Here is a 27,914-nt window from a genome sequence, read left to right as displayed (position 1 = left end):
GCAGGGTAGCTGGTATCTGGTCTCATACTTTCCTTGTAGCAAGGAAAGTATGAGACCAGATACCAGCTACCCTGGACTAACAAGTTGAATTCAAAGGTGTTTCAATTTTTTCTGCCATTACAAAGAAATATTTCTTAAAAGATCATACAAAACTGCTAATTTCAGCATTTCCAGTCTCCAACTTTTTAAACAAATCTGTCTCAGCTCAGAATAATTTTCTGATTCATAATGAGCATCTATTGTATTTGTGTCAATTTAATTTCTTAGGTAACTTTGCTTAGAATTACTACAGATATAAAGTAGCAAATGCATTTCGGTAAAACTAAGCCCTTCCTGTGGATTTGTTATGCTCCACTGACACATCTTAGTTTCTGTCCTCAATCTTCATTCAGTATTAGTATTCTTCAGCTGAGGGAAATAGAACAAAAAGGATTATTGAATTTTGTTGTACTAAAATGCCATATCTTGCTCTCTGTTTTGACATTTTTCTTGATCAATACCTTGTCAATGCAAAATAGACACAGCTATTTAACTTTCTGTATGCAAAGAATATGGGCTATTACTGGATTTCTCAAAGGCCAATGTGTGGGACATGAAGGAAGCAGCCCATAATGGTGGGGAGACTTAATGAGAGAAAATGGGACAGACAAGGCAGACATAGCACACAATTGTAAATAAAGAAAAAAAATAAGGTTGAGGAAAATATTCTTATCTTCTAAGGGCTTCTATGGATACACAAAATGTTTTTCCCTCCTATAATACAAAATACAGTGAAAGAGGAGGCAGGTCTGGTCATAAAACCACATCAAGTTAAATTTGATGCATTCTTTCTTCTTACCTGGGTCATCCATACACAAATTTCAAAAAACTTGTGACATATGCAAAACCAGCTGCTTATTATCTTCAGTATGTGCACTACAGAGTTATCTGCAATTCAAGGAAACACATAGAAGTGATGCCTGTTACTATCTGTGGTACAAACATCCACTTGGGGTTTTTTGCAGGTAGAAATATCAAGCAAAAGTCACAACCAGAGAACATGATTTTCCCATCTATGTTCAGCCTGCCCTTACTGCTGCAACAAAATGGAATTTTCATCACTGATGCTTCCAGTTGTGTTAACATTACAGGAACCAGTTTCTCTGTGAAGACCACTTCATCACTCTTGACAGAATCAATTAAAGCTGCTGATTTTCAGACAGAAAACATCAAAGCATTTTGCATGTATGCCTTTCAATCCTTCATCATAAATCAGAATTTTAGGTTTGATCTTTAGTGTTTTAGTTACTTTAGATGTCAACAGTAAAATAAACCATGTCTGTGTAGTTCCAACAAAGTGATGTCCCATTCTTTTGCAGTTACAGAAATACTGCATCTCATTCTCACCAAGGTCAGCGAGTCCTTGGAAAGCAGCCTGTGAAACAGGGCCTTTGGACAGGGAGAGACTTTTCCAACTCCATCTAAAGAATAAAAAGGTAACAGCAGAGCTCCTTCATTACATGTTCACCACTGTAGCTTACAACGAAAAGCCTGATTACACTTTTAAAATATTGTTGTGGGGTTTTCCTTATTTTCTTAAAGAATAATTGCACTGCATTATTAACTTCCACTCCCATATGAAATTCTGCATGAGATTTCTCTAAAGCAGATTTATGGCATTCTGCATGATAAGCCTGGGATTTTTCTAATTTTATCTAAACAAGGCAGTGCTTGCATTCATAATTTAAATGAAAAAAGAACATGCAGTTCTTAAGCAGAATTATGCCAAAAACTTCCTATGCTAACTGATTTATATAGTCTGAGTATTTAAAATGCATTGGTTAATCAATCCCTAGCACTAAGATAAACAGAGAAGAACTGGTTTTAGAAATGGGAAAGGAAAATGAAGTAGGCCGAAACACAAATCTGTGTTTTCAGTCTTCTCTCTTACTTGTTTACCATTTCTAATGGAGTAGGATGTGTTTCTTCACACAGTGTTTTCTTCTTCAACTTTCTACTGATGTTCCGATCCTTTGACTACTGGCAAAGCTGCTAAATCAAAATCTGTGAATAAAATTCACATCATAAGTTATATACTTATTTTAATTACTTTTAGACATGCTGAGAGTATCTGCAAGGTGATTAATATAACCTGCTTTAATATAAAATCATGCTAATGGCAAAGAATATCTTTCTTGGGCTTTCTACACAGAGAATATAAGTCCTTATTAATGAAAGAAAAAGCTTTTACATCAGAGTAGGATTACTGAACAAAAACTGCAGCAGATATATATATATATATATATATATATATATATATATATCTCAGAAATCATTTGCACATTAAGAAACTTACAAATTCTGAATATACCTAGAGAATGTAGTTACATCGAAACACTATATATATATAATAAAGAAGAAGAAAAGTGAGGAAATTTACTCCTCACATTCCTCTAGATTATTACAGTGAATTTAATTTTTGAATGCAGGTATATTATAACCAGTTCTCCTGAGCTAGAAATTTATTAAGACTTTAATGTTTGATGTTTGAGCAATGACTTTTCTATTCTTCTTTACTTCTTTTCCAGTCCTTTTTAGCTGGAGGGAAGGGCCAATTTACTGAAACATCCATATTTACTTAATGACTATGCTGCACAATATCAATATTACCCAGGGAAGAATAATACATGCTAAATATGAGAGAAATTGGAAAAGCAATGTAACTAACCATAATTAAGGTGTGATAAGTAATAATAGCAAAGCATCACAAAAATAATTTGAATGCATTTTAATCTATTAAACATTCAGGTAGGTTATGACAGACTCTCACTCATTATTTGGAAGACAAATTATTTGATGTATCATGCGTCTTGTTGACAACAAGATCCAATACTTTCTGTGTCATATCCAATCTGCATTGTTAAGCTGTACAGCTGAGCCACCAAACTCAAATGGGGTGGAATACACAAAAATTAGACACATATATGTGGCATCCCTCAAAAACAACTAACAAGAAACAGGAAATTTAGGGATGCAAAATATCTGAAGGCAAAAATATCAAATAGTGCAGGTGAATCTCACTTGAGAAGAGTCGTCTTTAATGGGAGTCAAGGCAACCAGAGTGGGATTCATTTAGAGGTTATAACCACCAAAATCTAGCTGGTCAAGATGCTTTAATCAGCACAGATGCAGATGGTATCCCTGAGACTAAAGAGCGATTCAGGTGTCCAACTGCTTGATATAGGATTTATATGTGCAATAGTGGAAGTCTGGACCATTTTACCTGCCACTGGTATCCTGGGTTCCATACTGAGGAGCAAGAAGAGTAAAAATCTCTCTGGAGTCTATCATCTTTCCCAACCCCTTGTAGTGGGCTTAGATCAACAGAGTGTTTCAAATGGCACGAGCAAAACTACTTTTAGGTAACTGAATCCTGTCCTACCCAAATGCCACCACCCTGCAATGACCTAATTGCATGAACAGATGAGAACATAGCAAAATCAGATGTTTCAGCGGTTTCCACACTCTTTTTTTCATAGTGGATAAGAAATGTGTCTACTAGACCATTCTGAAGAATTCTTTGAGACTCTGGAAAATCTCTGGAGGCACTTCCATAAAGCACCATTGCTAAGAAATTTGCCTTTCCAAGCAGGATCTTCAGCACAGACTTCAGATCAACTGATTGGACATACTCAAGATCCACAAGAAGGAAGTCCATCTGATGGGCAGGGCATGAAGATGGCACATGCCATGCTAGTCCATGATAAAAGGTGCTTTGTTTCACTCTCCTTGCCAGTTTCACCATGCCAGCTAACAAAACAAGACCTAAGGACCTGCTTCCTAAGGAGAAGTTGATAAGAAAGTCACACCATTGCTATTAGTTCTTATATGGAAGTGCATGGTGAAAAAAATTCTCCAAGCTGATCAGAAAAGCCTCAATACAAGGTAAAATAAGCATTATTTGAACAAGCAAAGCAAATGTTAACACATTGGTTCCAAATATGTTTTGCAGAACTGAAGTTTAAAAAAACACATCTTAACTAAACTGTTGCCAAAAGCAAAAAATAACTCTTCCCTACTAAGCAATTTGCTTATTAAAATATTAAAAGTAGGATGCGTTCTTTTTTGGTTCTTATTTAACAGACTGGATTAAGAGCTCAGTGGCTCAAGCATAATTATTTCTATGTCTTTTCAGCTGAATTTACTATTTTATGTGGATCAAACCTAATCCTTTCCTTTTCTAAGGATTTGTAGATGTATGTCTCACAGTTCAGTAAATGTGACTAGTGGAGTATATATTTAGGAAACATTTTCTTTCTTTTTGTGCTTAGCTGTATCTAGCTTGAGTATTAACCAAAGTTATATGAACAGAGTCACATGAATGGGTTAAAATTAACCCATCATAAAGACCCACTGTCAATAAAAAGTTGAAATTAATTTTTATTAAGGTCACACTCAATTTTTTTAAGAGAATCAGACAAGAGTTTACAGAAGAAAAAAAAAACAACTGTGAGGGCTCCCGTTTTTTTGCCTTTTGTTTTTTTCCAGTTTCAATTACTTTTTCTCTCTAAAACTTTAGAAAAAGATTCAAAGGAATTTCTACACTTAGTTCAAAGGCAGGTTTAGGTTCCAAATTTTACAGTCATAAATATGTGCGAGGGAAATTTTTGATTGATTGAAGCAGATTGCAAAGGTCCCTTCAAAAAGTTCAGAAATAAAAGCTGTGTTCTCTTCTGAAATTTTCTTGAAGATCTATATTTTTCTATCACTAGCTTGGAATTTCTCTACATTAAGCTGTACATTTCTTTCTTTCTTGACATGTATGTTTACAGGGAGGAAGAGAGAAGCAGAATTGCATATGCTAAAGCACAGCATCTAAGATGAAGGGGTTTTTTTGGTAAATAAAATAGTGCTGAGGGAAATGGCCAGTGTCACTGCAAAGCTGCACTACAGGGCCTCCTGTGACAAGCATGGGAGATTCCTGGTGACTGGTAAAACAGAAACACCAGACCCAGGAAGAGAAAGAAGACCTGAACAACTACAAAACAAACATTCTAATGTCTGAGGAGTTTATGGAGCAGATTCTCCTGCATCCTTTATCTGAGGCATATGACGGACTCAAGGTGACTGCGTGCCAATTTAATAAATACCAATTTAAAGAGGGCAAAGTCTGTTTGAGCAATTTAATAGCTTTCTATGATGAGATGGTCAGCTATGCAGCTGATGGGAAAGCACTGGATGTCATTTACCACGTCTTTGCTACAATTTTCAGGGAGAGCTTTCTTGTTTTTTCAACAATAGCTTTCTTGTTCTTTCAACAAGAGCAAAAGCAAGTCCTGTGTCTGGGATGGAATGCCATCAGGTAACAAAACTCATTGAGGAAGATCAGTTTTACAGAAAAGTGAGCAGTGAAGGTCAAGTGCTGGGCTGCATTACAAAGTGAGGTCAGCAAAATGCAGGAAGTGATTCTTCTGTACACAGCACCTGAGACTGCATCTGGAGTATTGTCTTTAGCCAGAAAAATATTCTGATTATTTTGTTCCTCTAGATGTCACACAATTAAATGTTCAACACAATTTTCTTCATATTGTTCCGGGTTGTAAACACTGAGACTAATTCCTGCACCAGTAGGAACCAGCCTGGTCTGGCTGGCTTGAAAGCAGTTTTGCAGAAAATTACTCAGAGAGCTGGTGGACAACAAGCTGACCATGAGTCACACAGGGGCAAAGGACACCAACTGCCTCCTGGGCCTCATTAAGAGCATCATCAGCACATCAAAGGAGGTGATCCTTTTACTCTGAGAGAATTCAAACACTGGCATACGTTGTCCAGATAGGCTGTGTAGTTTTCATCCTTGGAAATATTCTAAATTTAACTGGAAAATGATCTGGGTGACCAGCTTTAGATGATACTGCCTTGAGGAGGAGAAATGAAATAAACCATCTCAGAGGTACCTTACATCCTCAAATACTCTGCAATTTTGAAAAGAATAATGTAGATAACAACATCAAAATCTTCAGCATGCCAAAAAATAGCAAGATTACCTCTTTCCTGTAACATTCATGTTCTGAAAACCATACAAGCAGCTTGAACAGAGTAATTGACTCAAGAAGTCAATAGGGTTTCTTAGAAAATCCGTTTCCACCGTACTGATAAAGCCTTTGATAAAACATGCCTTCATGGGCTTTGAAGCAGAGTTAATATGATTCTCTTTGAAGTGAAAAAGACTAGTTTAGTCTGAAAAAATATCAATAGCAAGCACAACCATTTCACCTGTGGTACTTAGTCATTCAACAAACACGGTCATTCTGCTTCAGAAGATCATTCGTTTCCACAATCATCTTCCTGTCTAGGGAGTCAATAGGAGCTTTACCTGGAACAGATATGTTCTACCTCATGCAGCATGGACTGTACAAGAAAACAGACAAAATGTGCTCTTATCTGTTCTTGGGGGTTTTGGCTAATCTAAATCTCTAAATTAGACCATGGACCTCACTTAATACCTACAAACACTCCTCAAAAACCGAAACTCAACTGATACTTCTCTGACATTCTCCCTTTCAAAATAAACACTTCTAATTAGAAATCAAACTAAACTAAACTAAACTTTTTCTAAGTCCCCTAAACTATCTAAATAATTTCCTATAAAAATGACAACTTGGATGAACTTTTGAGTAGACAGGATTTCCTTCAGCTAACAACAGTTTTCCACAGACACTTTATTAAAGGTGATCAGTTTATTTGTGATATAGGTAGGAAGAATGGGGATTAAAAACTACAATACAAATTTATTAGAAGCAGTAAGTCTAACAAATGAGTTTAAATTATTTCTGAGGATATTTGTCTTTAGCTCTTAATTTATATACTATGATTTTGTAACCTACTAAATTCTGAATGCTCAATTCTGTAAGAATGTGATTCCTGCTACAACTTGATATTAAGACCAATTACTACATCATAATGAATGTCACATTATGATTTTAGTTTTTGAACTTCCTGCCAAAGCAACACGCTTCATTGTGAATCCCCAAAAAAGCAAGGAAAATTGTTAATATGACACATTTTACATTTTATGATAGATGTTAATATGATACACTTTATTAAATAATGTATAGCTTTTCCATGTGGTATTTTTTATTTTTTAGAATAGGTCTTGCACGTTTGAAAATCTGCTGTTTTTACAGTAGCTATAATGTGATGCATTGCAAAGGAAAGACACTAATCCTCTTTTTAGGCAACATTTACATTGGCTTCTCTGTTCAGGTGATTCACTTGGAATACATTGTCTGAACCTGCATCACTGATTACTCTGTACAGAAAAAAAACGAGATCCAGGAGTTTATTATCCACATAGGACAACATATTTAATTGTAACAGATAATGCTATTAATTTAATGCTAGATAGTCTGGCAGCAGCCATTTCTTGGCTTATATTTCAAGGAAAAACAGATGGGAGGTGAGAAATGGTGAAGAACTGGTAATTTGTGCAATACAAACAGCACGGAGGGTGTACACCATGGGGAAGTCAGAGAGGGAAGTGGAAAATTATGCTTGGACTGAAAATAAAGTAGGGATAAGCAAAAGAAAGCAGAAAACAAATAGAAAATATAAGCAATGCTGGAGTTATTCAGGAAAAATAATTAATTTGATATAGAAGAAAAAGAAATATATACAATAGCATATTGGCAGAAGTTTTTTGCTAGACTACAACAAAAAAGTGTCCAAATAGAGATAATACAAACCTAATCAATAATTAAACTATGGGAGAAAAAAAAAATTCAGAGAATTTTTTCCTCTATCACTTTTGGGTAGATTTTGCAAGTTAACAATGTGTTTGATGTTATCTCATACTTGCTAATTTCATTTTCCCATGTTATATAGTTTCAGTGATCTTACTACTTCATTAACAATCTTTGTGGTTTTACCATTTTGGTTCCACTCCTCTGAACAGTAGAGAGGTGATACCCTCATATTTTGTCCATTATCTTCCAATCTAATTTGTAGTTATTTCTCTTCTTCCATCGCTTTCCTGTACAGCTCATTTCCTTTGAATTGGTGTATTGAACCAGAGGCAATGGGCACAAATTGAAACACAGGAGGTTCTTCCTGAACAGTAGGAAACACTTTTTCACTGTGAAGGTGACCGAGCACTGGCGCAGGTGGTCCAGGGAGATAAGAAATCTCCATCCTTGAAGACACTCAGAAGACAAGTACACATGGTCCTCTGCCACCGGCTCTACGTGGCCCTGCTTGAGGAGTAATTGGACCAAATGACCTCCAGAAGTCCCCTTCCACCTCAATCATACTGAAATTCTGTGATATCTTCTTTCCAATGAGTTTATTCAATCTTCCTTTTGCATTTTTTTCCATTTAATTTCTTTTATTAGGTTCTATGCCAGCATTTACTACTCTGTACACTACTCAGCCCTTCTAGCAACCATAAGCCTGATTCAGATTTAGGAGTGTTCCCAAAGCAATTGCTGAAGGAAATAGGTGCAATGAAGCTTCTGGAAAAAAGAAAATTATCTGCTAAAAATGTAATAGCCTAAACCGACTCCATGTGGTGGAACAACTGATCCAGTCTGAAGCAAAGTCTTCAAGACAGAGGACATGAAGGTAAGACACCTATGTGAACATTTAAATCAACATTAAAACACTATTTTCTCTCTTTTCATAGGAGGAAGACTTAAAGAGTTTAATTCTACAGATGAAAGGCATCACACCATCCTCAATTGAAGTTGCCCCTGAAATGTGAAATGCGGTTATTCCTTTGCTTTTGCATGAAAATGGTAGCCAGTACTGTATTTATCCACTGAAATCCTATTTGCACTTTATTCTTCTTCCAGATCTTAATCTGATTTTACTTTCATGCCAAGGACTGATTCTTTAACTGGTATTTTGCTTGGTTTTCTAAAAGATTGATTTTATCTTTTATGCTTTGTCTCCCCATATTCTAATGAAAGAACCATACAAAATTAAGTTGAATTCAACTGGGTATCTGAAGTCACACAAGAGGAACAGTAGAAGAGGGGCCTGAATAATGAGGCTCCAGAACATCTTAGGGGCATGAACAAAGTGTGGGATTGATGTCACCAAACCCTATTTGCACTAAATAGATGTCAATATGAGAGCTAGCCAGTCTAGGCTCTCCCTGTTGTCAGTTTGGGAAGAAATTGGCACTTTGAGGAAACAGCTCATCTTTTCAGTTGTCCACTTCAAAATAATATAAACTTTGCACTAGAAGTACCTTCTTTTCTCTTTGACTATAAAGGGAACACAATGGAACTAGCTTAGATGTAGATATTTACAAAGTTGGCATCAAGACTTTTTCAGCTGAACCCTTCAAATTCTGTTGTAGTGTTGGATTTGCAGTTAAAATTTATTGCAGTCAAAGGATTTAAAGGTGTTAATATATTTCCTAAGCCTTGCTAAACAGTAGCATTTAGGAAATGGCATGAAGATATTTTAACAAGATAATATGCTGCATAAAAACCCTTGCAATGAAAAGCATAAAGTTACTGAAATGAATTAGTACATTCTTCAGAAACTCATTTGACACAAGACGTTGTGACTCTGGTCTTCATTTGCTAGTTAAGCGTCATTTTCTGTTCTCTGCATGTTTCTTGACTATTTCTAAACAGTGTTATTCTTCAGAGCTTAAAAATCCCTTATGCCAATATAATTTTGCACTTACTAGAATTGATTTTGTTTTATGGGTAATGGTCCAGAAAAAAGAAGTTTCTTACCATGCAAGCACTGCAGAAGGAGACATACTTCCTAGGTCAGAACATTCCAGCTAAATCTTCGATCAATTAATAAGTCCACAGGAAGGCGACATGCAGAGAAATACTTGGCTTTGTATCCAAAGAAATTAGAATGCAAATCCTGATAAACAGAGCCACAATTTGAAGTCTGGTGTCCTGAACCACAGCAGGTTAGAAAGGCCTGTTCTAGATGAAGAAAATTAAAGGTTGTGTTTATCTTTTTGTCAAAAAAAAAAAAAAAAAAAAAAAAAAAAAAGCTTTGGCAATTTAAAAGTCCAGCCTTTGCAAATACAACATAAGTTTTCACTTCTCTTTCATTTTCACAGATGCACCACCTCCTGTAAATCTCTCTTCTAATCCCTTCAAACACTAAACTAGTGATCTGTGTAACCTCAGCTGCGCGCCAGTGAAAACCGTCCTCTTGCAATAATACTTGCAGATTATACAAACTCTCTTCTGGGCTTGCCGTCAAAGAGAACAAAATGGAGAGGAAAAATACAAGAGGTATCTTCATAACAGATGACTGAAAAAAGAGAATATATACAAGGTCACTTTGTTTAAAGAACTGTGAGGGATATCACAGTTGAAATCTTGTACTAGGCCTCCTGGAATCACAATTTCCTGGATCCGAAAATAATTTCTTCTTTAGTCTCCTTCTCTTCACCAGTCTTTACATTCAAAAAAGGAAACATCATTTGGCCTAATTTCTTGCTTCACTTCAGCAAGGATTTGTGTAGCTCTTTTTTAGTTAAATGTTAACTGTGAAGTCACTAGAATCACCTGATTTATTAAAGTTTATAAAAAAGTATTCCTTGTTAAAAAATCTAATAGCCGAGGCATATTAGGAATAATTAAATTCCAGTAGGAGCTGAATCAGGACTCTTGCTGCACATAAAGTATGCAATTTTGGACGAAAAACTCTTACTAAATTTTTCATGGTGCTAGTAACAATTTAAATCTGCATGTAAAGCCCAACCTGCATAAGAAATGAAACAGCACAATAAGAAAAACACCCTAGTAGTATTGGAAAAATGCCTTGGTTGGATTGGTATTTATTCTCTACAGAAAAAAAAGGGATACTACAATAAAAATATTCTTAACCTGAATTTATGCTTCAGCACACTCTTACATTTTACTGTTGGAGTCTGCAAAGTTTCAATGTTTGTGTGTATTGTTCAATTCTCTGAATCATATTGAAAGTAAGGTGATTTTATCTCCAGCAGCAAGCCAACCCACTACAACACATAACAGAAGTAAAACTAAATGACAGAACTTCACAGCCTGATGATGGGCACAAGAAAATCAACACACAGAGCAGTTTACTAGAAAAAAGAATCTGCATAACTACATGAAATAAATACTGGGCCATTTCAGACCAGCATGCTCAGATCACAGAATTTACTGCTTGCAGCAGATAGGTGATAAAGGTACATGTATTTTCTGAGACTGCTGACTAGTCTCAGAAAATACATATACCTTCTGCAATCTCCTCACAATTCTCCAAAGCAGAGTAATAAAATATTCTATCATAACTGTCCTCATGGCATAATCAAACAAAAATAATTTTGATAAAGTTAATAATTGCAGTGAAAAGGTTAATATCTAGATCTGGATATGTTTTCTTTATATCTATACCTTCAAAAAAAAAAGTCTTTTTTTCCTCACCAGAAGAATGGGTGACCTCCCCTTAGACTTGAATAATTACAGTTTATTAAACAGGCTCAAAAGAAAAGATGGAATTTCATTTCTTAGTGCCCAATTAAAACACGGATATGACTCTTATGGAAAACATTTTAAAACCATTTCCTGCATATAAAAGCAAAGTATCACAAAAGCATTGGCATGGCTAAAAGCTTCCATAATTGTCATCATGACAAAAGAGTGATGCATCAAAATACTTTTAAGATGACTGGGATGCACAAAAACCTGGAAAATTATTCAGAAAGAAAATTATTTCATACAAATTCTTCAAAATAGGACACACTGTATATATGTAACAGTGTCATGCCCCTACCACATGAATAAAATTCCATTATTTGATTTGATTCCAAATTCCAAAAAATGTCAGATACAAGAAAGAGTACACAATTTTGGTTCTTCCTGACACTTTCACCCTGATAAATGCACATAATAATAGAATAATGGAATTGTTTAGGTTGGAAAAGACTTTTAAGATCATCAAGTCCAACCATAAATGTAACCCTCAAGTCCAGCCATAAACGTAACCCTGGCAAGTCCACCACTAAACCATGTCCCTTGTTGCCTTATCTACACGTCTTTTAAATACCTCTAGGCATGGTGAGCCAACCACTTCCCTAAGCAGCCTGTTCCAGCATTTGACAACCCTTTCAGTGAGAAAATTTTTCCAAATGTCCAATCTAAACCTCCCCTGGCACAACCTGGGGCTATTTCCTATTGTCATATTGCTTGATTCTTGAATAATCATTTTGATTACTGTAAAGATTTCTTAATAATTACTTTTTCAAAGCAATTGAAAAAGAAAAAAAATCTAGTGCTGGTTCTTCGGAAGACTAATCTTTGTTTTGATATGTGGTTATCTGTACTATTTAACCACATACAAGCATAAAATAAAATCTCTGGAGTCTTCCATTATGATTTCTATATGACTAATATGACATTTTTATGTGATCATCTCATTTTGATGAATTATTTTAGTAAAATGTTTGTGACACAAGAGAACTGTGATAGGTTTTAATTATTGTTTTGTTAGAGGAAGAATATGAAGACGTGTCAAATTGTCTGATGATTAACTTTGCATGGCATTTCTAAAGTGTTATAATCTTCCTCTATCTTTGGCTTAACAACATTTTTTTTAAAATCCCTATGTATGCCTATGTTTTACAGAGAAATGCCATCACGCAACAAAGAAAAAAGTCTCATATGGGCTGCAGGCTCATGAAATTCCCTGTTTAAAGAAGGTTAAATTTTTCTTACTGGGGTGTAACAACAGGCTAGTTTAAATAGGCTAAATTTATGTGGTATGTTACACCACTAATTCTGTTTTTAAAAAAATAAAAAAGAAAGAAGAAAAAACATAGATTCTGTAACCATTGAGGAGTAAAAAACAGCAACAAAAACAAGAGATGATGCAGTGCTACTGCTTCCTTTCTGGAGGGCTGAACTTCCTGCAGAAGGATCCTACCAGACCGCTTGAGAAAGGCAGATGACTTCTGCTGACATAGGAGGATCCTGCAGCCAAGCAGGTACCTCTGCACTGGGATGGGTCACAGAGGCTCACATTGATGAGCCTGGAAAATCAGGCCAAGAGAGGCCATCATGCTGAGCCAAATGAGAGTTAAGGGGATGTACCAGCCAAAGGAAGACTCCAGCATCCCAACTATAGGAAATGGTATCCAGAGGAAACCTTATTCCCAAGACCTTTAAGACCATCAAGTCCAAACATGTTAACACTTGACTCGATGATCTTATGGTACCTGCTTGTTGGAAGCCTGCATGCTGAGAATTTTAAACTTTCTGCGCTAAAGGTACAGATCCACAAGAGAACATTGCATTTGACCTGAGGCTGTGAAGAAGGGATTACAGGTGTGTAGTTGTTAGAAGTGTGTAATATCACAGGTTGAAAAACTTAGGGTTTGGGATTTTAGAATATAGAAATAAATATGAAGCAAGATGGAGGTTTTAGGGTAGAGGCAGGTTGTTCTTCTTTACCTTCTTCTTCCTTCTTCTTCATGGGTTCGGGTGATTGGACAGAAAAGTCTGAATTGCAGGCTTCCAGGGATCAGTTATTGGGTTAAAAGGGAAAATAATCTAGGCGTCCTTTCTTAATTGGATAGTTTAGTCTTAAAATACCTAGTAACAAGAGATTGTTAGACATTTTGTGCCTTGCTAACAAAAAAATGCAGAACTCATGGTTGTGAGACCGTTTTACTGATAAGAAATAATAAACACCTGAGTCTGAACATGAACATCTCAAGTGCTTTCAATCCAGACCCAGAGAAACCAATATCTGCTAAAAGGCTAAATTCGGTACTTTTTCACTAAAGATTTCTGGAAATCAAACATTCATTATTCAGTCCAAAACTGACAAGCTAAAAGCAAATTTTGCAGGTGGAAGATGTTTTACTGCATTTCTTAAAACTCCGTACTTGATATTTCCATAGAATACTTACTATAGATGCTTATGTAATAAGCTCTTCCTCCACATGGGCACAAAAACTGGCATTCTTCAAAGGGCACATGCAGTCATGAACGTAGAAATGCAATGAAGGTTAGAAGATTTAAGTCACAGTGTGTGTACTTTTATGGCCAGACTCCAAACTGGTCATGTTGACTTGTTGAAGGAGCAGGAAATTTTGAGTCCCAGTTCTGTATCATGGGGCAGCTCTACTTGAATGCTCAGCAATATATTGTAGCTAGCAGATTACAGCAAGGGAGGAGAGGAAACAAAGTGGAAAGAATAAAAGCAGGCTACATAACAATAAACACAGTTCTCCAGGACTTTCTACTCTGTGCTGTGGCTATTGATCTGCTTATTTTTCTCAACTCAATTGCACTAGGCCCAGCCAGGCAGAATACAGGCATGTGGGATGAACAGCTTCTATTTACTGCAGTTATTTTCTCTTGCAATGCTATCAACAACTAGGTCTTGCTGAAAGAGTTGTCAGAGGTATTCTAGCTCATCTAACTAACATCCACAGCATCCAGGAGACTATATTGTTATTTTCTGGTTGGTAATTTTTTTTTTCATTTTCTTAACCTCAAAGCTTTCAGTTGAACAACTGTGTTTACATATTGCCAGATCCCAACTGTTTTAATTAATTGCTGAAATTGTCATTCCTTTTGTCATTTACACAGCTAGGAAAGTCAAAGTTAGGTGTCATTGCTGTAACACAGCATATTTGAGTCTGGGTAATTAAGAGCTGTAGAAAAAACAAATTTTATGAGGAATTAAATTTTTTTCTCTGGCTTCACTCACAGGGAAAGGAGGGCAGACTTTTTTTTTTTTAATAAAGCAGTTTTTCTGGTGTTGAAGAGGATATTGTTGTATATAGACCCATTAGTGAAATGCAATCCTCTAAACCATCCCTGGCTTGTTTGCAGACAGGACGAGTCCCATTAACTCTCCCAATTAAAAGAGAAAAATCATGCACATTCTCCTCCTCTATTCACTGTAAATTCTCATAAAGGAAAAAAAAATCAACCCTGCCAGCTCTTTGAACAGGTTGAAATAGCACAGGAAAATTCTGAATTTGCAGCACTGAAAAGGTCCTCCTTTCATGAAATCACTTGGATGCCTGCCTGTACATCAGAAGATCCTGACCCTGTGTGCTGGGTTTGCCCGGCAAGGTTTTGGCAGTGGCAGGGGCTACAGGGATGTCTGTGAGACACTGCCAAAAGCTTCCCCATGTCAAACAGAGCCAATGCCAGATGGCTCCAAGATGAACCTGCTGCTGGCCAAAGCTGCGCCCATCAGCAACAGCCCATCAGCATCAATAGCACAACAGACTTAAGGAGAAAAGAAAAACCAAACCCACAGAACAGGACAGAAGGGAGTGAGAATATGTGAAAGAAACCACGCAGCAAGAACCAAGGTCAGTGGAAGAGTGGGAGGAGGTGCTCCAGGTGCCACAGTAGGTTTGCTGGCAGGAGTTGTGGTCCCTGGGAAGGACCCACACTGGAGTAAATTGTGAAAGGGACCTTACAGGGAGAAGAGGTAGAGAACTCTGAGGCAAAGTTCAGTCCAGAAGGGAGGGAGAGGTGGTATTTTTAAGATTTCATTTTACTTCTCATTTCCATACTCTAGTTTGATAAATAATTTCCCCAAGTCAAGTCTGTTTTGCCCATGGCAGTAATCGGTGACTGAACTCTCCCTGTCCTTACCTCAAGCAATGAGCCTTTCTTCATGTTTTCACTCCCCTGCCCAGCTGAGGAGGGGAGTAACAGAGCAGCTTCCCTGGGCAGCTGGCATCCAGCCAGGGTCAGCCCACCACCCCCTGGCATTTCCATGAATCTCCTGATGCCTGCTCAGAATACAGCTCCACAACACCTCAAGCTGACCCGAGGTTCAGTGCAGTATCACTGCCAACTAGCTGTGCTTCCTCATGTCCTTCTTTGTTGGTGGCTTCTGAAGACAATCACTTAAATCACCTAAATTTTTGGGGATTTTGCTAAATCAGTTTCCTGAACAGATCCTTTACCTGGTCACTATTGCTGGCTCCTTTGCTTGACAGAGGACAAGACCACGTGGCCAGAACACAGGACTAGCCAGGCCTGGATTTACAGTTCACAGCACTATAGCACACATATGCTCAAACTGGATTTAACCAAGTAAATCTGGGTACTAAACACAGTCCAGTTCCAACAACAGGAAGATTTGGATCTGCTTATTTCCTGAGAGGGGAAGTACTTGAAGTGAGAGACCAGAAATGAAGTGCTGAAAAGATCAGTCTTTTATTTCACATCTGCATTCAACACCTTGGAAAACAGGAGAGAGCAATGCATTAATGAAAGCTGCAGATAAGAGAGCCACATAAGCCAAAACCATAAAATGCATAAAAAACCAGCTGATTTTGAAAAGGGCAGTGATAAATATAGGATGACATTTAGCTGAAAGTACAAAAAGCAGGGTTAAATATAAATAGATGACTATTAATTAGCTCCAATTTCAGGTGTGATCTCTTAAAAGCAGGGGGATGAAAAAGTCATGACATCATTAATGGATTACAAGATGTGTACAACTCCCAAATCCAATACAGCTATGAAAAAAGACAAAGTAACAAAAATGCAGGAGAGACTGGGAAATATGAATGCCATTGGACAAGCTCATAGTGAAATTCTTGGGTTTTTAATTTTTTTTTTCAGTTTGGTTCATGTTCATGTAAGAACAGCGCAAGAGTGAAAAGCTGGATTTCATACGTGGACAAGAAGCCTTTTTTCCCTTTTCCTTAGGGAAAAAATAATGACTTTAATGTATCACCTGCCTTTTGTACAGCATCTACCTTAATCCAAATGAGATCCCAGTGAAGGTGAACACAACGAATGCTTTGCCATGACAAGTTTGGCAAGCAGTGTGTGACACCAAACACATCATCTGCAGTGAATGCTGTCCTTCCTGCAGACAGCATAAACTGGGGAAACCTGACAAATATCTTCTATAAGGAAAATACTGACATATCAGAGTTGAAAACTCAATCATCACCTGCATTAGGAGATACATGACTATTAAAGACAAAAACTACTTTGCAGTTCCATGGCACCTAATGGAAGAGAAATTGATTTGTCAAGAGTCACAGAGAAACAAAACTGGAACCTGCTGATTTTCTGCCATAAAAGTAACCATCACTATCCAAACAAAACTCCCGTTCTAGTTCCCTCATCACAAGAAAGATATGAACAGTTTTAAATATTAAGGGGGTAGCAATCAGTGTTTGCATCCATTTTTGCCTGCATAACTTTTAACAAGCATCTGCAGACCATTTTGGTTTGAGAGCAAAACAGGATCACAAAATTATTAGGGTTGGAAAGGACCTCTGGAGATCATCTACTCCAAAACTCTGGCAAGGCAGGGTCCCCTAGAACAGATTACACAGGAATGCATCCCGGTGGGGTTTGAATGTCTCCAGAATGGGAGATTCCACGGTGTCGCTGGGCAGGCTGTTCCAGGGCTCTGCCACCCTCAATGTAAAGCAGTTGTTCTCATGTCGAGATGGAACTCCCTGTGCTTCAGTTCCTGCCCATCGCTCCTCACCCCGTCGCTGGGCACCACTGATAATTCTGACACCATTCTCTCGGCACTCGTCTTTGGGGTACTCATAGGCATTAATCGATCCTCTCTCAGTCATTTCTCCAGAGTGAACAGGCCCAGCTCTCCTCTCTCCCTCTCCTAAGATGCTCCAGACCCCTCACCATCTTTGCGCTCTTGCGCCGGACCCTCTCCAAGGGGAGAGGAGTCCAAAACCGGACACAGAACACCAGACGTGGCCTCTGGTTACCAAACTCCCCACTCCTACATACTCCCGGTGTGACCACAGCCCACTGATCCCCCCGATCCCGGCCCCGATCCCGATCCCGATCCCAGGCCCGCTCCCTCCCCGTCCCGCCTGCGTCTCCCTGCAGCCCCCGCGGAAGCGCCGGGTCCCGGTGCCGGGGTCCTACCTCGGCCGCGGAACACCCAGCGCGATTGCCTCATTAAAAATCCTCCCTGCCGTTCTCCGCTGCGCCTCACACACACCTTAGACTCTCTCTTTTCCAGCTGCAGTGAGGCACTGAGGAAGAACACGGCTGCTCCCCGCCTCATAGCGGGTCGGCGGGGCATGTTGTCTTCCCTTTGTGATCAGGCGCACCTTGGGCAGCTCAGCGCCGGGGAAGGCCCCCGTGCTGCGGGCGGCGCTGACGTGTCGGTGGGAGCGGCGGCGGCCCCGGCAGCACCATGTGAGTGAGGGACGGACGCACCGACGGACAGTCCGGGGGTCCCGCTGCCCCCGCGCTCCCTCACCCAGCCCTCACCCTCTGCTCTCTCCACAGGTCCAAGGTCACCTTTAAAGTGACGCTCACCTCGGACCCCCGGCTGCCTTACAAAGTGTGAGTGCCGGCGCCGCGTGGGGCGGCGGGAAGTGAAGACGGGGCACGTCGCGGGTGGGCTCTGAATGGGCATCCTGGCGGGGCATTCCCACAGCGGGAACGGCGTTTGTCTCCCCCCTCCCTCCTTCCGTGTGGAGTGACAGGCGGTGTCCGTGGTTAGCCCTGCTCTCGGGGCTCTCCCGCTTTGCCCCGCTGCCATGTGTGTCGTCCCAGAGTCGTTCAGGTTGGAAAAGACTTCTGAGATCACCGAGTCCAACCTTTGCCCGATCACTGCCTTGTCAGCCAGGCCATGGCACTGCCGGCCGCCTCCAGGCCTCTCTTGAACAGCTCCAGGGACGGTGACTCCACCCTGGGCAGCCCGTTCCAATGCTTGACAGCCCTTTCAGTGAAAAGTTTCTCCTGATGTTCCACCTGAACCAACCCTGCCACAGCTTGAGGCCGAGTTCTCTCCTCCTGGAGGGGACATTGCTATGGAGCTTAATCGCACACCTCCTGAGACTTGCCACATCTGCTGACACTTACAGGTGTTCCTGTTCTCTGCTAAAAAGGCTTTCGCTTGAAGCATCTCACACACCCCCGGGACCTATTTTCCCCCCGAATAGAACTTGCACAGCTTTGGCAAAAGTATCTCCATTGGTAAAAGTGAAGTTCCAGTCAGTAGTGTAACAGCAGATAAAGGTGCTTTTTGGTTTGTTTTGGCAGCCACGCATTTACTTGTGTTATGATTTCAGGTTAAGCGTGCCTGAGAGCACACCTTTCACAGCAGTCCTCAAGTTTGCTGCAGAAGAAGTAAGTAAAGAGTGATGATGTTGGTTTTTAACATTTTGCATGTTCTTGAAAGCTAAAGGTTTTTTAATGGTAAAAATGCAGTGGTTACTTCAGCTGAAGGAACTGCTGTTGGTCAAAGATGGTCACAAGCTTTACTGGTCTCAGTGGGGGCCTGGCAGAACTTGCAGAATCCTAAACTTAGTGATCCTTGCTCAATTTATGCATCAGCAGATGGCATTGAGGTGATAGCTGGTATTGTAATTAACTATTTTATGGCAGTGATTTAAAAATTTGTGACAGTGAAGAGAATTAAGAGGAAATGCTGTTGGTACTTAATACTGAAATTTCTTATGTGGGATATCAGAAAAGTTCTTCAGAACTATCAGTAAACGCTTTCCACATTCAGTTCTAGTAATCTCTGACTTTGGAAGACACAGAGTTTTTGATTGTGGAAGGTATTGAGATCAGCCATATGGAATAGAATAAAAAAAGTCACTTAAGGGAAAATGTGGATAGTGTGTTCTTTGGTTTCTGTGTCTTGATCTTTCACATGGAATCCTGCATCATTAGTTCTTTAAATTGCCCACATAATGTGTTTGAAGAAATGTATCGTGCTGTTTCAGATTGAGCACACAAAGATTGAGAGACATTCACTGGATGTAAACAGTGAAATCAAATGCTCAGAAGCATGATGAGTCCCTTCATCTAACTGGCAGAAAATCAGCTGAGAGTCTGTTCTTGCAATTCTCCCTCTCTTTAGGAAAACTTGGGAAGTTTTGGGTTATTGAAAATTTCTTTTGTTTGAGCATTGCAATTGCAATAAAGTAGTTAAGAAGGATAAGAGACTCCACATCTGGAGTCTCCTTATGTTTTTGCTGTTACACTGTGATGTGACAGAAGTTATTAGGGAAACACAGCTTGTGGGGGGAGGTCGTGGATTGGTTTTGTTGTAAATTTGCTTGGAGAGAACATTATACAGAATATTACTTGCTATTAAAGATATTAGATTATTTAATTGGGGGTTTTTACTATGTTTTCCCCAGTTATTTTTATTCTGTATTAATACAGCTGTGCCAACACAGCCCATAAATAGAGACCTAGACTGAAAGTCTAACAAGCAAGTATGAGGTACCAGAAATGAGTGTGACTGAGTAGTTGGGGATGTTGAAAGGGAGGTGCCATTTCTGGTGGGGATTGCCATTAAAGCTGTTAACTTCACCTGCTCATGGAACCTAATGTTAATTACTGATAGAGTCATCTGAGTAATGGATTTAGAGAATCTTTATTGACTTAAATGTTCACGTTTAGGATGCCATTCTTTCAGCTGGTGTGAGTATTTTGAGTATCTGTGGGAGTTTGACCTCAGGCTGTTCTGGATCAGCACTGAAGCTTTTTGCGTCTCTTTGAGACCAGGCAGAATGAAGTGCTTTGTTAGCAAAAAATTAAAAAAAGATTGTTAAACTCTTCCTCAGTAATGAAGCCCCTTGTGAACTGGCATTGAAATGAATGACAGATAACTTTTGTGTTATATGAATGTTTTTTCATTCTTTGAACTGCATAGCTTATCATTAACTTATGTAGTGGGTTGTGATTCAAGAACCAGTTTCACAGCACCTTAAGTTATACATATATGGAAAAGATCAAAATTTGGGCAAAGTTGTTAGCTGTTCTCCAGGGGAAGTGCATTATCCTCTCTGTGATTAAAACTCTCAGGGCAGAGAAGTGTTTAGGTTCTGGCTATTTGGCCTTAGCCATTTTCTACTGAGACATCTCTCCAAAACTTAAAATTTGCCAACTCATAACCAGACTTGCCCTAGTTAGAAAAAACCTCATTTATAGTGTGTGGTATCTATTGGGTTTTTTCCTTCATATTTTAGAGCTACCTGGTACATGTCTCACATGTACGTTTGCACAACAGTTAGAAAAAAATTCCATTACATTTATGGAATTACTACTAAAATAGTCATCCATTTCCATTACAGTTATTTATATCTATAAATCTCAAGGACCATTTTTCTGATTTTTTTGTATGTGAACCAGCTAAAATTATGAATTTAATATTACCCATATATTTTCTGCTTTAACTATGTCTCTTATGTTGTTTTGTCGTACTCTTACTTCCTTTAGTTCAAAGTTCCTGCAGCAACAAGTGCCATTATAACAAATGGTAAGAATATAGTTTATATATATTTTTAATAGTTTTTGTATTGATGTTTCAGTGAAAGTTTATTGGTAAAATCAATACTGTCTCATGTTTCACAAACTCTACTTACTGCAAATTGAATGTAATAACATTGCAGCATTATTTAAATTTCTTATGCATGGGTTGAAGATACTAAACCACTAAATCAGTTTTGTCCAAATATATAGCTTGGACTTCTCTATGCTGAAGCTTTCTTGTCAGTTCCTATTTTTTGGTTATAGGAAATAGCTGCATGATGACTGATGTAATAGTTGTATCTTGCTGGTATGTTTTTTGAGCTGCAAGTTTAATGTAATAAATTGTATAATACATGTCTGTTACATCTTCTTTTGTCTCTTTTTTCCCTTCTTCCTAGATGGTATAGGAATAAACCCTGCACAGACAGCAGGTAAGTTACTGTGTAGGAATCTCAGTATTTAAAACTTGTTATTTTTCTCTCAGTCTAATGTATTGCACATGAGGTTGTATTACATTTTAGGTTTTGTCTTCTTAAATGGGAGGAGCATTATCCAATAGTTGAAAACTCCAGTCTTTGTAGCATGTGAAAGGTTAAATCCAAAAAACAGTGGGGTTTTTTGTTCAGTGTTTATTTAGTTCTGTAAAAAAGTGGCAAGCTTCTGATCTTAAGAGCTTTGCATTTAAGGTGCAGCCTGAAGGCAATACAGTATTACATGCTGCTGCAGTAATAAGTAACTGCTGCATTTTCCCCCCTGCTCTATCTAATTCAGTAGCACTTGCTGTTCTAGCAGCACTTGTCATTAGATAGGTTAAAAAAAGTAAAGAGTTTTAGAGCAGAAACTCCGGGGGCTTTGGGGAGTGTGTTTTCAGAAGAGTTGGAGTGGAACTAGGTGGTCATAAAGGTCTCTTTCAAATCAAACCATTTTTTGATTCTTGCTGATCACTCTCTTGGTCTCAGCAAGGGGTTCCATGTTAGAAATCCCTGATTTCAGATGTCAAGGCTGGCTATGAGAGAAGAGTTTATCTCTGTCACAGGAAAGTGTGAGGCCCTTTCCCATCACCTCCTGTAATACATGGAAACAGAGTATAGAGGTTGAATTGTACCAGTAATGGCCTGCTGTCCTAAGGCAGATTGTGTGGACTGGTTCTTGAAAAGCTATACTTTTACACTAATTGGGAAATAATTACAGTACTCTAATCTTAAACCATTTGAGAAGAGAGTGGAACACAGTATCTTGATAGAAAGATATGAACATTTCTTACCTAGTAAGTACTAGTAAAAATGGCTGTGCTGCTTATGGAATCCAGTCATCCAGTGAAAACAGAATAATTTTACTCCTACTTGCAAACATGATGAATGCTTGATGGAGACTTGTTGCTGTTTTGGTTTTTGCATGAAATCCATCATCCATCCATCTCTCATTTATGCCCTTTGACTGCCAGTCATTACTGAAGGTACCACAGGAAAAATAACGAGGTATTATCAGCACACCTTGCTGTGTAAACTGGAGAGTATAAAGTGAATCTTTGCATAGCACAGAACAGTATCTGATGGTGAAAAAAGCAGTTGTTTGGGGAATTTTTTTGAGCTGTAAAAGAAACCACTGAAGTATAGAGACCTTTTTCTGAGGTCTGTGATTGCATCAACATTTGAAAATGAAGATCAAATAAGTATTTGGCTTTCTGCTCCACCAGAGACTTCTGTCCTGCCTTAGTACACCTGGATTATAATTTCACAGGTGTACTGCCTCAGGCAGACTTCTCAGCTGATGCTGTCCTTATCATGATTCCCCTGACCAAATGCATTAAAAACAGATAATAAATCTAATAATTTACTTTAGTTACTAGATCATCACCAACACGGAAACCCACATTTTCACATGACCACTGATGAATACTTAGGCAAAATGGTAAAATTTTTTAAGGTATACTTAGGCTGTTTCCCTTCCTCAGCAGTATGCTTTCATTTTGTATTATGTAGCTTAAATTTAGTTGTAGCTTAATCCTTTAAAGTAAGTGTATTTACAGCTCCCTGACTGCTGAGTGAAGGCATCCATACAGTAGTTCATTGTTCTTGCAGCTGTCCATATTGAATTCCTGTCTCCAGTTGATTTGCTTTACCTCTCCTAAGCTCTTATAAATATTGAGGAAATATTCAGTAGTATAAGACAGCAGCACAGGATCAAGAAACAGGTAAATTAAAAGCATCTAGATGCAAACTGTTGTCATTGCTGCCTTATTCTGCTGATGTAAAATTAGGCACATAGGTTATGGTTTTTTTAGCATAGGTGTTCTGACAATGCTGTGTGATGTTGCCCTTAACTGGAACAAAATGAACCAGTCCACAATAAAACAAACCTCCAAAATCAACCCAAATAAAACAACCAGAATACAGCCTACACCAAACCTAGTGCTCAGACCAAAATTCTTCCTCAGTTTACAAGTAAACATACATAATTTAGGTTTCATCTTCTGTTCAGCCTCATTAATTAGTATCTCAAAATCTACTTTTTTTCCCTTCTTCTTTCTATTTTTTTTCATATATCAGAGTTCCTACAGATTTTGCTCTTACTTTACTCTTCAAAAACTTCCAAAATAAGATACATGGGAATAAAATTTTAGTAATCCCTGGGGATTTCAGAGGTTTTGTACTGTTGCACAATTTCCCTTCCTTTCTGAAAAAAGCACTCAAGTATGACTTTCATTTTCCTTACATGATTTCATGGAGCAGGGGAAATGAAAACTGAAAGAGCTAGGCTTACCACTTAATCCTTGTATTGATTTCAATTTTAAATCCTTGCTAGTTCAGGGAGTAGTATGCTATAACTTTAATAAAACCAGTGTAATATTAATGATGAAGACAGACCAAGGTGAGGTGAGCTACTATCTCCATGAGGTGCAGCTGAAGCCTGTTTTAAAGTGTTAAGAATTTTATCATGGCCATTACAAAAGGATGTTTCCAATCTAGAATAGTAAGGTTAGTAGGCAGTTCTTTCTTTTGCTGGTGAGACAGGTTTGCATTCAGTGGATTTTGTAGATCTCTTCAGTACCAGGTCTTGGCAGATCTGTAAGATCAGAATGTCTTCTGATAACATGTTATTTTGAATTGATTTTCTAAGGGTCGTTATGTTGAGTATATACAATGATTTTGATCCTGATCCACTTGCTGGAGTTCAGAAAAGGGTAGCTTTGTTCTAATGTACAGACAATTTAAATGGATGTCAAGTGTCTTAATCTTATTTGTGAGAGCACTCTACATCTCTGGAATGGGGGGCTCAAGAGAGAAATAGAATTACTCTGTTTTAGAAGTTAATTCAAGGTTGAATAAGGAATCAAATATAGTTGATTCTGTGCAGTAGTAGTATGAAGTTAAAAAGTAAATATTCTATATATTAAGTAAATACATCACTTAGTGATGTGGTTTCATTTTCAAATGTTACATTTAATTAAAAAAAGCAACCTGAATATATTTAAAAAAAATCAACACATCTAAATATTAGAAACTTCTGATATTTATTATGTCTTCTTGAAAAGACTATGATAATTAAAGCAATACAGGAATAAATCAGAAGTTGAAAGGGATTTTTATCTTTTTCAACTAAATGAGACTAAAATCAGCTAAAATGAGACTAACTTATGATTGGACATTTGGAGAACCTTTCTAAAAGAAAAATACAATTGAGGTTCTGAAGTTAGAAGTCGATAAGTACTGAACCAAGGAGAGAGCTAAAAATGAATGAATGTATGAATGACCTCAAGAGAACAAAATAATTGTGGAAAAGTAAAACTTTGTTTTCTGTTCTTGAAATTATTATGGCTTATAAGTGAAATGAGGCCTTTGAATGTGGAACTGCAGAGTTTGGAAGGCTGCACTTCGCAAGGCCTAGCATTTTCATTTAAAATAAAGAGCTCTTTGGAAAAAGAGAGGCAAGGTAAAATTATGTGGAAGCATGAAAACTTTATTTATGGCATGTCAGAGGAATTACCATGAAGCTGCTAAACACTGACTTAACACTGTTATACTTTAAATGTGTTTATTGAGGGAACATTGTATTTTCTTGGTTAGTAATACATCCTGTTTTCTATCTTTGTTTAGGAAATGTGTTTCTAAAGCATGGTTCAGATCTACGGCTCATTCCCAGAGATCGTGTTGGGAGCTCATAACATCTCCTGAAAGCTGGGGAATAGGTGACATTGATGTGCAGCAGAGGTCTATTTATTTTGGAACTCCAAAATGCAACTGATGAATTGGACTTTTTTAGAGCAAGCAGAAATGACTTCCCAGTATTTCATTTTTTCTTTGGAAACAGATATAAAGGTTCATTTTCTTCTTAAAATACAATAACTCATGCACTGATTCTTCCCTGACGAGTAGAACAGGCTGATTGCATGTTATGTTGCTGTATGAAAGACAGACTTCTCTACAGGTGTTACTGACACCACGAGAGTAAACACAGCCACCATCAATACTATAATGATACTTAAAATACTGGATATTGTTGAGCCTACTTCATGAAAGGGAAAACTGTGTTGTGACTTTGCTACAAGGAAATCATTCCTACTGTGTGCTAAAAGTTGGGGGTTTTCCTGTATTTTTTTTTTCCTAAAGTTTTTCCCATATTTAGGGGAACAGCTTTCACTTGGCTCAACTATTGATCTCAAGTAGAGGGGAAATTTCAGGAGTTTATTACTCAAATAAGTAAACAGCTGCCAAATGTTCCAAAGTAATTCTAAGATTTAATTGGTGCAAGTATTTGAGATAAAGGAGAATACAGGGATTTCTGTGTTTTAAGACTTCATTTTGACATCCTGTGAAGTTAAATTAAACTCAATTTCAGAGAATTTGTGAGACCTAGTCTCACATGAAGTGCCATCAGCTGGGAAGGATTGAAGTGTAATTTGGGAATGTGTAGACTGGTCAAATATGTCATTCCTTTTTCAGTAAACTAATGCTGGTTCTTTCCAGAAGTCTTGGTTTTGTTGCTGCCTGTTACATAGAAAGCAGGATACAATGCTCTGAAATATTTTTGTTCAGATTAGAAATTGCCATGTGTACACTATCAGTTGTGTATTTTAAGTAGAGAAATTGCTGCTTTTCTTGAACTGGTTGTCTATGCTGTGATTTAATGTATTTGGCAAAATCTTACCATATTGAGGTTTTTTCTGTTCTACTGAGTTGAACAGAAAGAACAATGGGTATTACAGTGCTTGGTTAAATGAGTATTCTCACAAATACAACTGTCCTGTGCAATCATCATGCTTTAGAAAGATGTTCAGATAATGTGTCAGATAATGCAGAAGTACAAAATGCCCTTCTAAATGGGTGCAAGCTGAGGAAATAAAATTCTCCAGAAATCAATATTTGCCTATAAACAGCTTCTAACTTTAAGGTAAACTGTAAAATTCTGTATTTTTCTTTACTTTAATAAACAATTAAATGAAAAAGTGCAAACGTTGTTCCTCTCCTATTCTTAGAATTTGATAATAATTAAAAACTGTTCCTGTTAATTATTCAGCATGCTTTGGGATTAATTTTGAGCCAAAAGATAGTTATTATGCAGAATTCTACAGAACACTGCCCCAAAGGGCAGAGTGCCTTGTTGTTTGTTAGTCTAATGCCACAATATAATTAGTATGAGCAAAATTAATTGCTTGTAATTTTTAGCTGCAAATGTCTTGACTGAATGCTTGAGAAAGCACCTCATATTGGAATACAGCAAACATTTTTTTTTTCCTGTCTAAAGGTGCAGTGTTTTTGAAAGGGAATCATGGTTAACTGCATTTTGGAACTAGGATGCTCTGATGTTTACATAATTGAGGGTTATGTAAAAATTATTTCATGTGGTGGCTAACATTTCTCACACTGTTACTTAGGTTATAACAGAGCATAAAGTATTTGACATACTGCATTGCAGGTAGTTTATGTAACATGCTAAGAATTTCTTCATTTGGAAAAATAACTGGTATTTTTAGTACTCTGTTCATTACACCTTTGTCTCAATATGGCCTCTGAAATCTGACCGTGGCTTTTCTGTTGGGTAAAGAGACCATTTCAGTGCTAAAACATATTTACCAGTCTTAGCACGTTGACTCGACCTTTGCAAGTTCATTTTGTTAAGTCATGTTTGACATGGTTGTGTAAGGAAACTTTAGGTTTCTAGGGCTTGGGAGTTGTTAGAAGATTGTAGAAATGCTGTGCTCCCAGATTTGTACTGGGCTGTCTGTCCATACATTACTGTGGACTTTGGAAATCAACTCTACCTGGCAGTTGTGTTGTTTTCAGCTCTGATTATAACCAGAATGGTATTAAAGATTTTTTTTTGTGTTTATGATTCACTTTGTTGCACCTTTGCTGAAGTTAATTTGAAGAGTCTTTTTTTCTGTTTTCTACATTTATTAAAGGATGGTTGATTTATGCTACAAAGATAGTCTGTGAAAAAAAAAAATGGCAGAAGCATAAATTGTGAAAGGTCCCACCAAAACTTTCAAGTAACTCTAACTGTTCTTTTGGTTTATATGAGTTCACTGAAGTTTTATTTTTATAAAATTTGAAGATATCATGGACATTTTTCAGGGTAAGCACAGTGATCTGATGAAATACAGTAGAACAGGAGAAGTTAGAAAATGGCCCTGATAATAAGTTCTGTCAGAAGTATGTTTTTTTTCCTGTGTTCTCGTCA

General features: G+C 37.8%; 1 protein-coding gene and 1 long non-coding RNA gene across 2 annotated transcripts; one reads left to right on the top strand and one right to left on the bottom strand.

Annotated features, from left to right (window-relative positions):
* Positions 1–200: 200 nt before the first annotated feature.
* LOC131080487 (uncharacterized) lies at positions 201–9,899 on the bottom strand. The gene is made up of 5 exons (XR_009114168.1): positions 9,726–9,899; positions 1,939–2,043; positions 1,387–1,460; positions 839–927; positions 201–408 (listed from the first exon to the last, which is right to left on the bottom strand). It is a non-coding gene; the product is annotated as an uncharacterized LOC131080487 (long non-coding RNA).
* An 8,206-nt stretch (positions 9,900–18,105) lies between these two features.
* UFM1 (ubiquitin fold modifier 1) lies at positions 18,106–26,686 on the top strand. Its single transcript, XM_058045365.1, has 6 exons — positions 18,106–18,155; positions 18,249–18,305; positions 19,037–19,094; positions 21,201–21,240; positions 21,632–21,664; positions 25,331–26,686. Coding segments are annotated over exons 1-6 (258 nt in total). The 5' UTR covers positions 18,106–18,153; the 3' UTR covers positions 25,399–26,686.
* Positions 26,687–27,914: the final 1,228 nt, after the last annotated feature.

The sequence above is a fragment of the Melospiza georgiana genome, chromosome 2 (assembly GCF_028018845.1).
Source record: "Melospiza georgiana isolate bMelGeo1 chromosome 2, bMelGeo1.pri, whole genome shotgun sequence".
Classification (NCBI taxonomy): domain Eukaryota; kingdom Metazoa; phylum Chordata; class Aves; order Passeriformes; family Passerellidae; genus Melospiza; species Melospiza georgiana.
Note: the sequence above shows the minus strand (reverse complement) of the source record. Positions and strands in the feature narration are given on the sequence as shown.